We start from the raw sequence: 14,501 nt of genomic DNA, 5'->3' as shown, positions 1-14,501 counted from the left end.
GGCAAATGTCCTGCAAGGGCACCCCCCGGCCCAGGGCAGTAGTAGTTGCCGTGGCCCGAGTGGAATGAGCCCTCAATCCAACAGGGGGCTCCTTTTTAGCCATGGAGTAACATGCCTGGATACACAAGATGATCCACCGGGAGATGGTCCGCTTGTGTACCGCCTTCCCCTTCTTAGCACCCACGTAACCAACAAAGAGTTGGTCATCCACCCGGAACTGGCGTGTGCGATCCAAGTAAAATGAGAGCGCACGTTTTGGGTCCAGACGGTGGAGCCGCTCTTCCTCTTTAGAGGGATGCGGAGGCGGAAAGAAGGTTGGCAAGGTAATGGACTGCCCGATGTGGAAGGCTGAGACAACCTTGGGCAGGAAAGATGGCTTGGTACGCAACACAACCTTGTCCGGATGGACAGAAAGGAAAGGTGGAGTACAAGAAAGGGCCTGGAGCTCACTCACTCTCCTGGCAGAGGTGATGGCAACCAGGAAAGCAGTCTTCAGAGTTAGAAGGCGAAGAGGACAGTTGTGAAGTGGCTCAAAGGGAGCGCACATCAGGAAAGTAAGAACAAGGTTCAAGTCCCACTGGGGGATCACGAAGGGAACAGGAGGGAACATGTGTGTGATGCCCTTAAGAAATCTATTTACAATAGGGAACTTGAACAGAGAAGGCTGATCAGGTAGCCTCAAGAAGGCAGAAAGGGCAGAAAGGTAGCCCTTGGCAGTGCCCAGAGCAGAGCCTTGCTGGGCATGAGAAAGAAGAAAGAGGAGAACCTCAGAAAGGGGGGCAGAGAGTGGGTCCACAGCCTTTGCTGTGCACCATGCCACAAATCTGTTCCACCTGCAGGCGCATACCGACTTTGTAGAGGGACGCCTGGCTGCCAGAATGACATTATAGACTTTGGGAGGCAAGTCAAATGGCCTCAACTGTCGCCGCTCAATCTCCAAGCTTGTAGGTGGAGACTGGACAGGTTCGGGTGGAGGACCGTCCCCTGCTGTTGCGACAGAAGGTCCTCCCGAAGAGGCAGACGAATCGGGGGATCGACTGACATGCTGAGTAGCTCGGGATACCAGTATCTTCGTGCCCAGTCCAGAGCCACAAGGATAACCTGGGCCCGGTCGCGCCTGATCTTCTTCAGCACGCTGGGCAAAAGTGGTATAGGCGGAAAGGCGTACAATAGACCGCAACTCCACTCGCGACGAAAAGCGTCTCCGAGCGAGCGCCGCCTTGGAAATTCCAACGCGCAGAACTGATGACATTGCGCGTTCTCTTCGGTGGCGAATAGATCTAACCAAGGCTCTCCCCACTGCTGAAAGAGGCCTTACGCCACGTCCGAGCTCAGACGCCATTCGTGATCCATCATGCACCGACGGCTGAGTTCGTCCGCCCTGGCATTCAGAGAACCTGCCAGGTGTTGAACCACCAGGGTCACGCCCTGACGTTCCAGCCACTGCCAGAGGCGCAGAGCCTCCTGGCATAGGGTCCACGACCCCACCCCGCCCTGTTTGTTGCAGTACCACATGGAGGTGGTGTTGTCCGTGAACACCTGCACTACACTCCCCCGGACAGAGGGGAGGAATGCTTTCAGTGCTAGACGAATCGCCCGTAACTCCAACAGGTTGATGTGGAGCCGGGCCTCCGCCGGAGACCAGAGTCCTCTGATCTCCGCCTCTCCCATGTGGCCACCCCAGCCCTGGAGGGACGCGTCCGTCACAACTACGTCCTCCGGGTGGGATAGGGAGAGGGGTCTGCCACTGACCCAATCGCGGTCCGTGAGCCACAACTGCAACTGTCTTGCAGTGCCCTCTGAGATCAAGACATGGTCGGACAAGTTGCCCTGATGCTGGGCCCACTGAAATTTCAGGTCCCACTGCAGAGCCCGCATCCGCCACCGGGCGTGACGCACCAGAAGGATGCAGGAGGCTGTCAGTCCCAGAAGCCGCAGCGTCAACCTGACCGAGACTCGGGATAAAGGCTGGAAGATTAGAATCAGAGCGTGAATATCCCGAACCCGCTGTTCGGGAGGGTAAACCTGAAACTGCGCCGAGTACAGAACCGCTCTGATGAAGAGGAGCTTCTGAGAGGGACAGGGGTGCGACTTCGGCACATTGATGGAGAACCCCAGCAAGTGCAGGAGGTCGGCCGTAGTCTGGAGGTGGCTGACGACTGTCTGGGGCGAGCCCGCCTTCAACAACCAGTCGTCGAGGTAGGGGAAGACTGACACCCCTAACCTGCGCAGATGAGCTGCGACCACCGCCATCACCTTCGTGAACACCCGTGGGGCGCTGGTAAGGCCGAAGGGGAGCACGGTAAACTGAAAGTGCTCGTGGCCTACCGTGAACCGCAGGTAACGCCGGTGGGCCGGCAGGACGGGGATGTGAAAATAAGCGTCCTGCAAGTCCAATGCTACCATCCAGTCTCCGGGGTCCAGGGCAGCTAAGACCTGAGCCAAAGTCAGCATCTTGAACGTCTCTTGTCGGAGGAAGCCGTTGACGTTCCGTAGGTCCAAGATAGGGCGCAGGCCCCCCTTGCCCTTCTTGGGCACCAGAAAGTAGTGGGAGTAACATCCACATCCTACTTCTGGCCCAGGAACCCGCTTGATGGCCCCCTTGGCCAAGAGGGCCGTGACTTCCTCTTGCAGAAGTTGCAAGTGATCCCCGGACACGCGGTGGAATTGCGGGGGCATGGCTGGAGGGGTCGCCTCGAAGGGGAGGGAGTAGCCCCTTCGGACGATTTGCAGCACCCACCTGTCCGACGTGACAGAGCGCCAGTGGGAGTGGTGATGGCGACCCCTGCCTCCCACAGGCGTCACATGGGCCTGAAAACTCGGAAGGTTTCGAGGCAGGTGCTGCGGAGGGAGGTGTGGACTGGCCTCGCCGTTGACCCCGACCGCCACCACGGCGGTTTCCACGGCCGCCACCGCACTGCTGGACATTTTGCGGTGCGTGGCTGGCAGCACGTGCGGGGACGCCCCTTCCGTGGCCACGAAAGGAGCGAAAGGCACCCGATTGCTGGCGCGTGGCCGAAAGGCCTAAGGACTTGGCCGTAGCCCTGGAGTCCTTAAAGCGCTTCAGCGCATGGTAGGCTTGTCGCCAAAAAGGCGACGGCCATCGAACCGCATATCCAGAAGAGTGGCCTGGACATCGGGCGAAAAATTGGCGGACCTCAACCAGGCGTGGCGTCTAACCGCCACCGTCGTTGCCATCGCCCTGCCCAGTGAGTCCGTGGTATCCAGCCCACACCGGATAGAGTATCGCGCCGCATCTCGACCTTCCACAAGGGCTTGGGCGAGTTTAGCCCGGACCTCCTCCGGGCATTGTGGCAGCACGTCCGCGACCGTGTCCCACAGGGTGTGGGTGTAGCGGCCCAAGAGACACGCGGTATTGACAGACCGCAGTCCCAAACTCAGGGACGAGAACACCTTCTTCCCGAACTGTTCATATCTCTTGGTTTCCCGATCAGGCGGGGCCGTTGGGAATGTGGTCTGGGAAGTGGAGGCCTGGATGACCAGGCTCTCGGGGGTGGGGTGGGTGGACAAAAAGCAAGGGTCGCCCGGAGCCGGGCAGTTGCGTCTGGCCACGTTCCTATCCACAGGCGGACCTGTGGCGGGCTTGGACCAAGTGCCCACAAGAACGTCACATAAGGCTTCATTAAACGGCAGCAGAGGCTCACTGGAGCTTGCCTGCGGTTTAAGAACCTCAGTGAGGAGGTTAGTCCTCACGGCCGCGACGGGGAGCTCAAGGCCCAAGCCCTTGGCTGCCCTCGTCAACACTACGCTGTAAGCAGCCCCCTCCTCCGTAGCCACGGTGGGAGGGGAGACAAATCCAGTGTCTGGTGAGGTGTCAATACCACTGGCCTCCCCAAGCTCATATGTCCAGTCCTCTTGAGACTGGCACTCCTGTGCCAGAGGGTCCTCAGACCCCCCCCCCAATCACCTCCGTCACCAGTCTCCTGTAACCCAGGGTCAACAGACTGGACCTACTCATGGAAATAAAAATCTCCAAAGGCCGTCGGAAGCGGCGCCAGAGTCGGACCGAAGGGAAGATTGGGGACGGCGTCCACAATGGGCGCCGGGGGCGACACCCTCGGGGCCGGTGCCGGTGAGGTCGACCGGCGACCACCCGGATCCGGAAGCGGATCCGGAGAGGTCCTGCGGTGCCGGGACCGAAGTCGCCGGCGGCGCCGGGGCCGAAGCACCCGGCGGCGTCGGGGCCGAAGCGCCCGACCCGCTAGGGCCTCCAGCCGGGACCGCTGGGCCCGAAGGCGCCGCGGGACCCGGCTGAGGAGGGAGGGACCTCATGGCCATGAGGTACCGCTCGACCTCCTCCGGCGTCGTGCTGTGCCCAGGGACTCGAAGGTGTGGGGCAGGCGGCGATGCTTGCGACTCTCTCGGAGCCGCGTGGGCGGTGTCGCCCGAACCCCCGGCCGCATCGTGCGAGCGTCGGGGTGGGTCGGAGGAGCGATGATGCCTCTCCGACCTCTCATGCCTCTTACCTGAGGACTTGGATCCCGACGACCTATGTCCACTCCCGGAGCTGCGGGGACTCCGACCCCGCGACCGGTCCCTCGACCTTCCGTGGGACCGGGACCTGGAACGGCGCGGGCCGACTGCCGGAGCTCGAGCCGCTTGCGGGACCGCTCCCGCCTAGCCTTCGACGTCAGGGCCCGGCAGTCGGAGCAGGTGCGGTCGTCGTGGTCGAGGCCTAAGCACTTCAGGCACCGGCGATGGGGGTCCGTGACCGACATCATTCGGTCGCACTTCGAACAGGGCTTGAACCCGGGCATCCCTACCGGCACCGATAGAGTCGAAGACTCAAAGAAAGAAACGATCAAAAGGATCAAAAAGTTTAGTCAAAAATGACTAGGGGTAGAGCTTCTCCGGATCTGCGCTAGCTGTCGTGGAAAAAAGAAGAACTGACGTCAGCGCGCATGGGCGGCGTCTAAGTTCTCCGACGACGTCATTCCGGCGCTAACGACGCCGACGACAGACGCGGAGCCGCAGACGACGCCTACCAACGCGCAGGGGCATTGCTACGCAAAAATGTCCGGATCCAGTCTGACGCCTTGGGATATTCTAAGGTAAGGAATCACTAACGTGTATCTTTCAGATTAAGAAATCAACCCAGCAATGTCTAAGAAATTATCCCAGTCTTGAGTGTGTGCCTTCTGGGTGTCCCTAAACTTAACTCTGCACTGTTCAGTAGTGAAACCAACCCCATCTATGAGGGCACTCTTCACAACTGAGTAATTATCGGCATTCTCGTCTCTAACAATGAGGAGCTTGTCTCTACCTTTGTTAACAAAGAAGAGCCACAGGATAGCTGCCCAGTGCCATTGAGGGACCTTCTGTACTTTACATGTCCTCTCCAAAGCAGTGATAAATGTATGGCTATCATCCCCCTCCTGCTCAGGTTCCTAGTATCAAAGGATGGTTCCCTGGCTCTAGATACACTAGTGATGCCACCATGGGACTCTAGCCCCAAATTATTCCTAGCCCTCTGGAGTTCCAGGGTCTCCTTATCAAGGGCCAACGGCTCTTGCTTGAGGTTGAGCCTCTCTCAAATTTGATCGGATGTTATTCCCCCATCTAAGGATTCCTCCCTCTTGCTAGAGATAGAGGTCCCTATGGAATTAACAGAAGTAGTGGAATTGACAGAGGGGGTCTAGACATCCCCCGCATTATCTGAAACCTCACAGGAGTAACAAAGGTGGACCTACCTTTAGGGACACCCTCTGTACTATCAGTACTATTCCCAGGGGGATCGGAGTTCACCAGGGTGGAGTCATTAGACTCCTCCTTGTCATGCTCAGACTTAGGGTCACTAGGGGCAACCCCTCCTAGCCCATCTTCTGGAGCATCCCCACCCACTTTGTCTTGCCCTTATGACCCATCAGAATTCTGGAGGTCATATAGCAGAAACAGCTCTAAGAGTTGCTCAGTGTTAGGGTTACTACCTGTCTTTAACTTTCTAGAGGTACACAGGCTCCTCAGTTCCTGGAACCTGAGACCACTGTATCACGAGGGTTGGACCCACTGTGTACCATATCTAAAGACATGGTGTCTAGGTGTAATGTAGTGCTGCAGCTACCTACCCTACTGAAAACTAAACTACTAAAGATTGGAAAAAGGGTTATACCTTGACCTTATCAAGCAGTCTAAAAGTGCAGTAGAACTTGTCTACAAAAATATTTTGATATGTGCCTAATGCTAGTGATGGTTTTTCATTTAATCCACACCTAGATTAGCTGGTAAAACAGTGCAGGCTTAAATCCCAACTACAGCACACCAATGTAGGAGGCCGGCTTAGTATATGGTGCACACTTATTTGAAGCACCTAGCACTAATCCAGACAACCCTTATGGGGATTTTTATTGGTCTTAGACTACCATAGAAAGCTCTCTAAGTGGTAGCTGATGATAGCAGCATTCAGACTTAGTCCAGAAGGAGCGGTAAGCAGCTTGTTTTACCAGTACTAATCATATAGTGTAGGTTAAACTAGAATTAACTGCATAGTGTAGATATAACATAAGTATATTTATTATACACACACCCACTAACATATTGGGATTTCTTCTACACAGAGATATAAACGCAATACTGCAAATGTAAAACAGGTAAGTAAGCACAAATACACAGTGTTGTCCAGGCGGAGTGGAATAAGTATAATGCGAACTGAGACCGAAGTCGGGACTTGGGCTAGAAGACTCAGAAGAGCTGGGGACACAAGGAACCACCCAAGGTACGTACCCCGTAATCCGACGGAGGTTGTGTGCAGAGCGGACACATAGCAGCATACTCAATGCAAGTCAATGGGAAAGTCGCGGTTGCAGTTTTCAAGAGGAAGGACCCTTCCCAGTGGACCCTGAAGAATCCCCGTGGAAGATGGAAGGTTGGAGAGTCACCCACCTGTGGATCCAGAGGTTACCTACAAGAGGGAAGCCGGGTTCATAAGTGCAATGTGACGTCGGAAACCGCCGTAGACCACAATGGATTACTTCCGAAAAAATGCCGCTGGCGGAGAAGATGAAAGAATCAGGTGGAATCCAAGGATGGATTCTTGAAGAGAAGTACTTGAAAAAAGAGAGGACAGAGTCTATGCCACTCGGGAGCAAACAGGAGGCAGGAAAGACCAATGACCACCAATGATTGAAGATGCATGAGAGTTGACGGTGACCTTGTCGTTGCAGCTGTGAGGACCAGGCGACGCTGTGGAAGACGAGGAGCCGTTAATGAACTGTCCCACATCAGAAGTTGGGAACCAGGGGGTCGGTGTCAGGCAGGAGCACCAAAAATCCTTGGCAGCAGCAACAGATGTGGCAGACGAAAAAGGTGCATCGTTGAGACCAGCAAAGTCCAAGGGAGTCACCAAGTGCAGGAGAGTTAGAGCAGGCCGTGAGCAAGCAGGGGAGTCCACTGAAGCCCAAGCAGACCCTCAAGGGGACACACATGCCAAAGGCACAGGAGTCGCAAGAGGACCTTGAGCAGCTCAACCAAGATGCAGACCCAGGGTGCAGAGGATGCGGTGAGGACTAAGATCTGGACAGGAAGAGATGCTGGCGGCTGGAGCTTCTGGCAGCTCGAAGATCTCTGGAGGACAGAGTCAACAAGCCTTGGCAACGACAAGTCAACGCAGTGCACAGGAGTGCTGTACTAGCAGTTCTGGTGAGGGATACTGGCCTAAAACTTGCTGAGAAGACAGTGCAGGCCACGAGGAAGTTTCAAAACCACCACCTGGGTTGCTGAACCTTGCTAAGTCTGTGGGACGTCAGGAGCAGCAGACCGGTCAGCTTAGTTGCTGTGACTGCAGGGGAGTGACTCCTTCACTACAATTGAGATTCCTTTGGATGTCTTTGATACTCACGGGCCTGGAGAAGAACCTGGATGAAGCACAGGCACAGACGACACAGAAGACTGGCAGGATGACATGACCAGGAGCAGCAGGAGTCTTCCTGGATGCAGTCTCGGTTCCCAGGCAAAGTCTGAAGTCCCCAGTGGTAGAACTTAGAGTGGTTTCGGATCTGAATCTTTCCCCACAGCAAATCTGAAGAGCCGCAGGTAAGCCCTTAAGTACCCTAAGGAAAAGGTTGGGATGATTCAGGGATCCCTACCACTCGAGGGGCTGGACAGAGGGGAAGATACTCCCATGTCCTTTGTTCAGTTTCACACCAGAGCGGGAGCCAACAGCTCCCTGAACTGGCTAAAACTGGAGTATGTAAGGAGGGCACCAAATGTGCCCTTCAAAGCAGTCTGGTAGCACTGGCAAGCAGCCCCACCCCAGCCCAATACACTAAGTCCTGTCTGTGAGGTGGTTACACCTACCTGAGACAGGAAACCTATTGTTCTACCTTTCCCTGCTCGAGCTCAGCTAAGCAGCAGAAGGGCAGAATTATGTCTGTGGATGGAAGCAGCACAAGCTTGCTGTTAGACCCTGAAAGGCTGATACCAGGATTACAGGGGTGGCTCCCTGGTGAGCCCCCAGTACATGGGATCCTACATCCAGCACTGGAATTGGTTTTGTGGTAGGGTTTTAACATGTTTGTTACCAAACATGACTGGTTTCGGGGGAGCCAATATATAGTCAATCTATAGACTTGATGTCCACTATATGTATTAAACGGCTGACAGCAGAGCCTGGAGAATCAACTCCGCGGTTTGTAGGGGGTGTCCTGCTAATGTAAGACACCCTCACACATATAACCTAGCACCCTGCCTTCAGGATTGAAATGTCTGTCTTAGAGGTGACTGATATGTTTTACGTGCAGTGACATTAGATAAAAGGAAACTTATATAACTCTTGTAAGTGGTGCCAGCACTAAGTCACACAGGCTGCAATGGCAGGCCTGTAGTCACAGTTTGAGTGGTCTCTCATGGGTCGCATAATACATGCTGCAGCCCAAGGGAGACCTCTTGTGTACCTATGCCCTGGGTACCTTAGTACCGTATACTAGGGACTTAGAAGGGTACACCAGTAACCAATTAGGAAGGTACCAAAGTACTTACCATAGTCAAATTTAGGGAGAGAGCACAGTGACTGGGGTCCTGATTAGCAGGATACCAGTTAGACTAGTAAGAAAACAGCATAACACCAGCAGAAAGTAGGGGTAACCATGAAAGCATATCCTACTTTCCTACAAAGGGTAGAAAAGCTTTCAATGCCAGCCGGATTGCATGGAGCTCCAGTAGGTTGATGTGGAGTCCGGATTCCACCAAAGGCCTCTGATCTCCACCTCTCCTAGAAAGACGCCCCATCACAGGAGTGACACATCTATTTCTACTGTCAGATCTGGTTGGAAAGGGGTCTGCCACTGACCCAAATGCAGTCCCTTTGAAATCTGGACTACAGCCTGAGGCGTAGCTGCCTTCAACAGCCAGTGATTGAGATATTTGAAGATTGACACCCTTGATCTCCGCAGATGAGCTGCAACCACTGCAATCACCCTGGGAACACCCACGGGGTTCTGGTAATGCCACAGGGGAGCACAGTGAAGTGAAAGTGCTTGTGACCTACTGGAATCCACAAGTAATGTCTGAGGGCAACCAGGACAAGGATGTGAAAGTAGGCATCCTGCAAGTCCAATGCTACCATCCAGTCTCCCAAGTCCAAAGCAGACCGGACTTAAGTGAGAGTGAACATTTTGAACTTCTTCAGTTTGAGGAAGAAATTGAGAGGGTGCAGGCCAAGGATAGGACGAAGGCCTCAGTTTTTCTTGGGCACGAGAAAGTAGCAGCAATAGCAACAACTTGCTTCTGGAATCAGCACCCTCTCAATGGCTCCCTAGGCCAAGAGAGCCATCACTTTCTGGTGGAAAAGGGATAGGTGGTCCTCCGTTATCCTGTAGTAAAAAGGTGGCATTGAAGGAGGGTAAATCTTGACTGGGGGGGGGGGGGGGGGGGGGTAGCGTAGCCCCTTTGGCTGATCTGCAAAGCCCATCGGTCTGATGTCATAGATAGTGTGGTTGGTAATGGCAGTACCTGCCTCCCACTGGGTGCCCATGGTGGTAAAGGGGGCAGAATAGAAGGGTTTGGAAGTGGAGGCTGCTGGGGGAAGTGGTAGACTGGCCTGACCTCGAGCTGTCTGACCCACAGGTGTGTAGGCACCACGTCCTCTGCAAGGCAGAGGCTGGGAAGTTTGCTGGTATAGACGCGGTCGGAAACCCCTTTCGTTGCTGCAGAAGGCAAATTGGGGGTGATAAGTGGCCATGGGAAGGCCCAAGGACCGGGTCGTAGCCCTGCTGTCCTTAAAGTGCTCCAGCAGGGAATCTGTCTGGTCTCCGAACAGAAGGGATACATCAGAGGGCATGTCCATAAACTATGTTTGGACTTCCCCGGAGAAGACAGTTGTTGTCAACCAGGCGTGGTGTCATAAGACCACAGTTGACAAAATCCCTCCGCCCAGTGTGTCGATGTTATTCAGTCCACATCTGATGGTGAATTTAGCTGCATCCCTCCGGTCGTCAATAGCCTGGGTGAGTATGGCCCGGGCCTCCTCTAGAACCATTGGCAGCAAGTGCCCAACTGTATCCCACAGAGCATGGGAATGGTGGGCCAAAAGGCATGCAGTGTTCATGGATCACAATGCCAGGCTGGTGGAAGAAAACAATCTTTCCCACATTGAAAATGCACCAGGATTTATGTGGGAGCTGGAGGCTTGGACTAACAAGCTCTCCAGAGAAGGATGTTCTGTGAGGAATTTAGGATCCCTTGGAGCGGGCAGGTGGTAATGGGATATTGTCCTGTTCACAGGAGCTCATGTGTTGGGCGTGGACTAGGTCCCAAGTAGAGTATCAGTAAGAACTCCTGTCTGAAGTACAGCCAAGACGTTCATCTTGGATGCTACTGAGGGCATGCTAAGGTACAGGACCTCCTCACCACCATTGCGTATGAAGCTTCCTTCTCCATAGCCACGGTAGGGGAAGAAAGCATGCAGAATCTGGAGAGGTTTGCAGGTCCCTGGCATCTGTCAAATCCTCACACCAGTCGATGTTTGTGTCATAAGGCTGGTACTCCTCAGGGTCTAGAGACCTCCTCCCACACCTGCACGAGGCCTACCCCATAAGAATATGGCTCAGGCTCTGGAAGGCTTGCCTCCAGTCGGTGTCGGACGATGCTCCTCTGGCTCCGTGTTGGGGTTCAGAATGGGAACGGTGAAAGCATCAGGTGGGTCGGCATTTGAATCGGTACAGGGGAAGGTCGAGGTGGCATGACTGGTGCTAGTCCGGATCCATCTGTGGATACAAGGAGCACGAATGGCACCAGAGCCGACGATGTGCATCCAGTAGGGGCCCCTCCTGAACCCACGAGGCACAACGGTACACCAGAGGGAACAGACTGCCCAAATATGAGGTGCATAGCCTCATAAAATTATTTTATTCGGGCAGGTGTTGCTATGGCTCCCAGAAACTCGGGGAGACCCGGAGATGGCCCAGGTGCTGCCTCTAATGAGAAGCCACGCCCTGAATGTCGGAGCTCCTTTGTCTCGGCTGACGGATGAGGTGAAGTTGAAGAATACTTCGACTTATTCTTGTGGTCAGACTTACACGAATGACCCGACGACTTCAAGTGTGACGAGGATCTCTGACTCCTCAACTCCTCCCAGGACCTTCCTCTCGACCGGGATCTGGACTGGCACAACGTCGCATGTTGAGCAGACAGGTACTTGAAAGATAGCAATCAAAGCAGTCCTTTGGATCGTGATCACATTCGAGGGATCACAGGCATACAAGAAGAGGGTGTGTGTAGGAAGTAGGATCTGCTTCTATGGTTACCCACACTTTTTGCCTGGGGTTATGCTGTTTCTGACTAGTCTGACTAGTATCCTGCTAATCAGGACCCGAGTCTCTGTGCGTTCTCCCTTAAATTGGTTATGGTGAGTACTTGGGTATATCCCAGATTGGCTATTGGTGTACCCTTATAAGTCCCTAGTATATGGTACTGAGGTACCCAGGGCATAGGTACACCAGGGGTCTCCCATGGGCTGCAGAATGTATTATGCCACCCATGAGAAACCACTCAAACTGTGACTACAGGCCTGCAATTGCAGCCTGTGTAAGCTGGTGCTTGCGCCACTTACGACAGGTGTAAGTTTCCTATATCTGAGGTCACCGCACTTCTAACCTATAAGCCACCCCTAACGCAGGCCTTTCAAGGTGCTCGGTTTCAAGTGTTAGGGAGTCTCTGTATGAGAAGAGCACCCCTACAACCTTTGGAGTCCGTTCTTCCGGGTTGTAAGTGTATCAGCCAATATGAAATATAGAGTGGTCATGCCTCATTACGCAATGACCATGACATGGCTGTAACGAACACTGTCACGTTTGGAATCAAACATGTTTGAATCATACCGTTTACAGTGTAGCCTCCGCATGAGAAGAACACCCCTACAACCTTCGGAGTCCATTCTCCCGGGATTAAGTGTATAAGCCATTACGAAATAGAGTGGCCATGCGTCATAACGCAATGACCATCTAGAAACTGGCTGTAACCAACACTGTCATGTTTGGAATCAAACATATTGGAATCATATCGTTTACGGTGTGGGTGTATGATTCCATGCACTGCAAAGTTTCTCCGGGAGGCCCTCAGTGCTCCTGGTACCAGTCTTCAAGAACCGGACAACAAGCTAGGGCAGCTGCCGACCAGAGACCTACTTCTGCCCTCCTGTTGCTGAGCCAAGCTTGTGCAGGGGATACAGAACAACAGATATCCTGTCACAGGGATGTGTGACCACCTCCTAGACAGGGTTTAGTGTATTGGGGCAGGAGGGATCGCTTGCCATAACCACTAAGACTGCTTGAATACTCTAGTTCAAACTAGTTTAGGGAGCCGTTGGCTTCAGCTCTGCCGCAAAACTGGACAAAGGATATGGGAGTATCCTCCCCACCGACCGACCCCTCTCCTGGGAAGGAACCCTGAATCATCTCAACCCTTCCTTTAGGGTACTTAAGGGCTTACCTGTTGGTGGGTCCATAGATTCCTCGTGGGATTTGGATCAGATCGAAATCCGCGTCCTCTTCAACCGTCTGGACATTCTGACGGAGTGGTGCAGACCACGTCAGACTGACCACATCAGATTTCACCTTTGGAACCGAATCTGCAACCAGGAAGACTCTGGACAATCTGACACACCGGGCAGTAAACGTCTAAAAGACTGTGACAAACCGTTGACAACAATTCAGCAAAAATTGACTAAGGGGTAGCGTTTCTCTGATCTGCGCTGACTGGCACTGAAAGAAAAGAACGTACGTCAGAGTGTTAGGCCTATTTGGGCAACGTGCACATAACTTTCAGTGCAGATGATGCCAACAATGCCATGTGTAGCCAAACCACGCCACCTACTGGAGCACAGAGGTACTGCTCACTAAACAAATTCTAGATCCCGTCTGACACCCGGGGATGATTCTAAGGTAAGGAATCTGCATCTAGAAATCCCCATCAGATCTAACAACTAATCACAGAAAATGTTGCGACCCTGATGAGGTAGAACACAAACTCAGAGAGCTCTTACCAGAGGTACATGACTCTTTGAAGATGTTGAAAATAGGAAGAACATCATAAGGGTAGATGGGGTCCTGGAAAGTTCTGAGGGTCCCAGTATGGACCGGTTTGTGAAACACTGGATGCTGGATACTCTTAAAAATAAGGTGCTGCCTCTCTTTTTATTTAGTAGAAATGGCACACAAAGTGCCGGTGCCATTCCTGAAATCCGGTACTCTGCCTAGAACCATTACTGTAAGTATTTCAAACCACAGTACTAGAGATGTTATCTAGGCAGCAACTGACATACAAGAATGTCATAATTAAAGGTAATTCCAGACTTCAACCTCGCAGTGCAACAGCAGTGATTATGTTTCGACAGAGTCAAGAGAGCCCTCTGGGAGCGAGAAATCAAGTACATGTTGCCGTAGCCAATACAATTTAGAATGCTGTTCTAAAGGGGAAATCCTGCTTTTATGAAGAAAATGTGTCTACAATGACCAATAAATTGGATAAGAAAAATGAGGGCACAGTGGGGTCAATGCTCACTCATCGATCTGAAAACAAAGACGATAAAAAATATTGTTTAACAAGAAATCTAGAATAATCTACATGCCTGTGTCCTTTATTGTGCAGTAATTAATAACTTCAAGCATTATCAGAGAACAGTTGCCTCAAAACTCACCTTGTCCACCCAAAATTCCTGTTGACTTAACAACCATTTCGAGTTTTTTGTCCCATGTGAATGTGCGAATATAGTCTATTAGAAATAACAGGAAACAAAGTTACAATTTGACATCACCAGTAACTAGCATTTTTGCATTAGATTCACAACCACTCTTTCTCCTCTGGAATAATTCCCATGCAAGCCAGTCTTTGTAACCTAACATTTCCGCAATATGCTATATTAAATCCTTCATTTAATGCTGCAGGTTTAGCACCATCACTCCCAGCTATACCAAATCATCCCAGGATAGAGCCGCAATTTAAAGCCAATTATGGATGGAAATGGTACTTTTCACAACTGTCTCGTTTTG

At 52.7% G+C, this 14,501-nt stretch overlaps 1 protein-coding gene across 5 annotated transcripts in view; it reads right to left on the bottom strand.

Annotated features, from left to right (window-relative positions):
• PIKFYVE (phosphoinositide kinase, FYVE-type zinc finger containing) overlaps positions 1-14,501 on the bottom strand; it is a 2,266,845-nt gene that overhangs the window by 48,220 nt on the left and 2,204,124 nt on the right. For all 5 annotated transcript variants that reach the window (XM_078680343.1, XM_078680347.1, XM_078680342.1 and 2 more), the window contains one exon: positions 14,150-14,224. In XM_078680343.1, the coding sequence (XP_078536469.1) occupies positions 14,150-14,224 (75 nt within the window). The remainder of the gene's footprint in view (positions 1-14,149; positions 14,225-14,501) is intronic.

Source organism: Lissotriton helveticus, chromosome 3_1 (assembly GCF_964261635.1).
Source record: "Lissotriton helveticus chromosome 3_1, aLisHel1.1, whole genome shotgun sequence".
Classification (NCBI taxonomy): Eukaryota; Metazoa; Chordata; class Amphibia; order Caudata; family Salamandridae; genus Lissotriton; species Lissotriton helveticus.
This window is presented reverse-complemented; position numbering and strand designations above follow the sequence as displayed.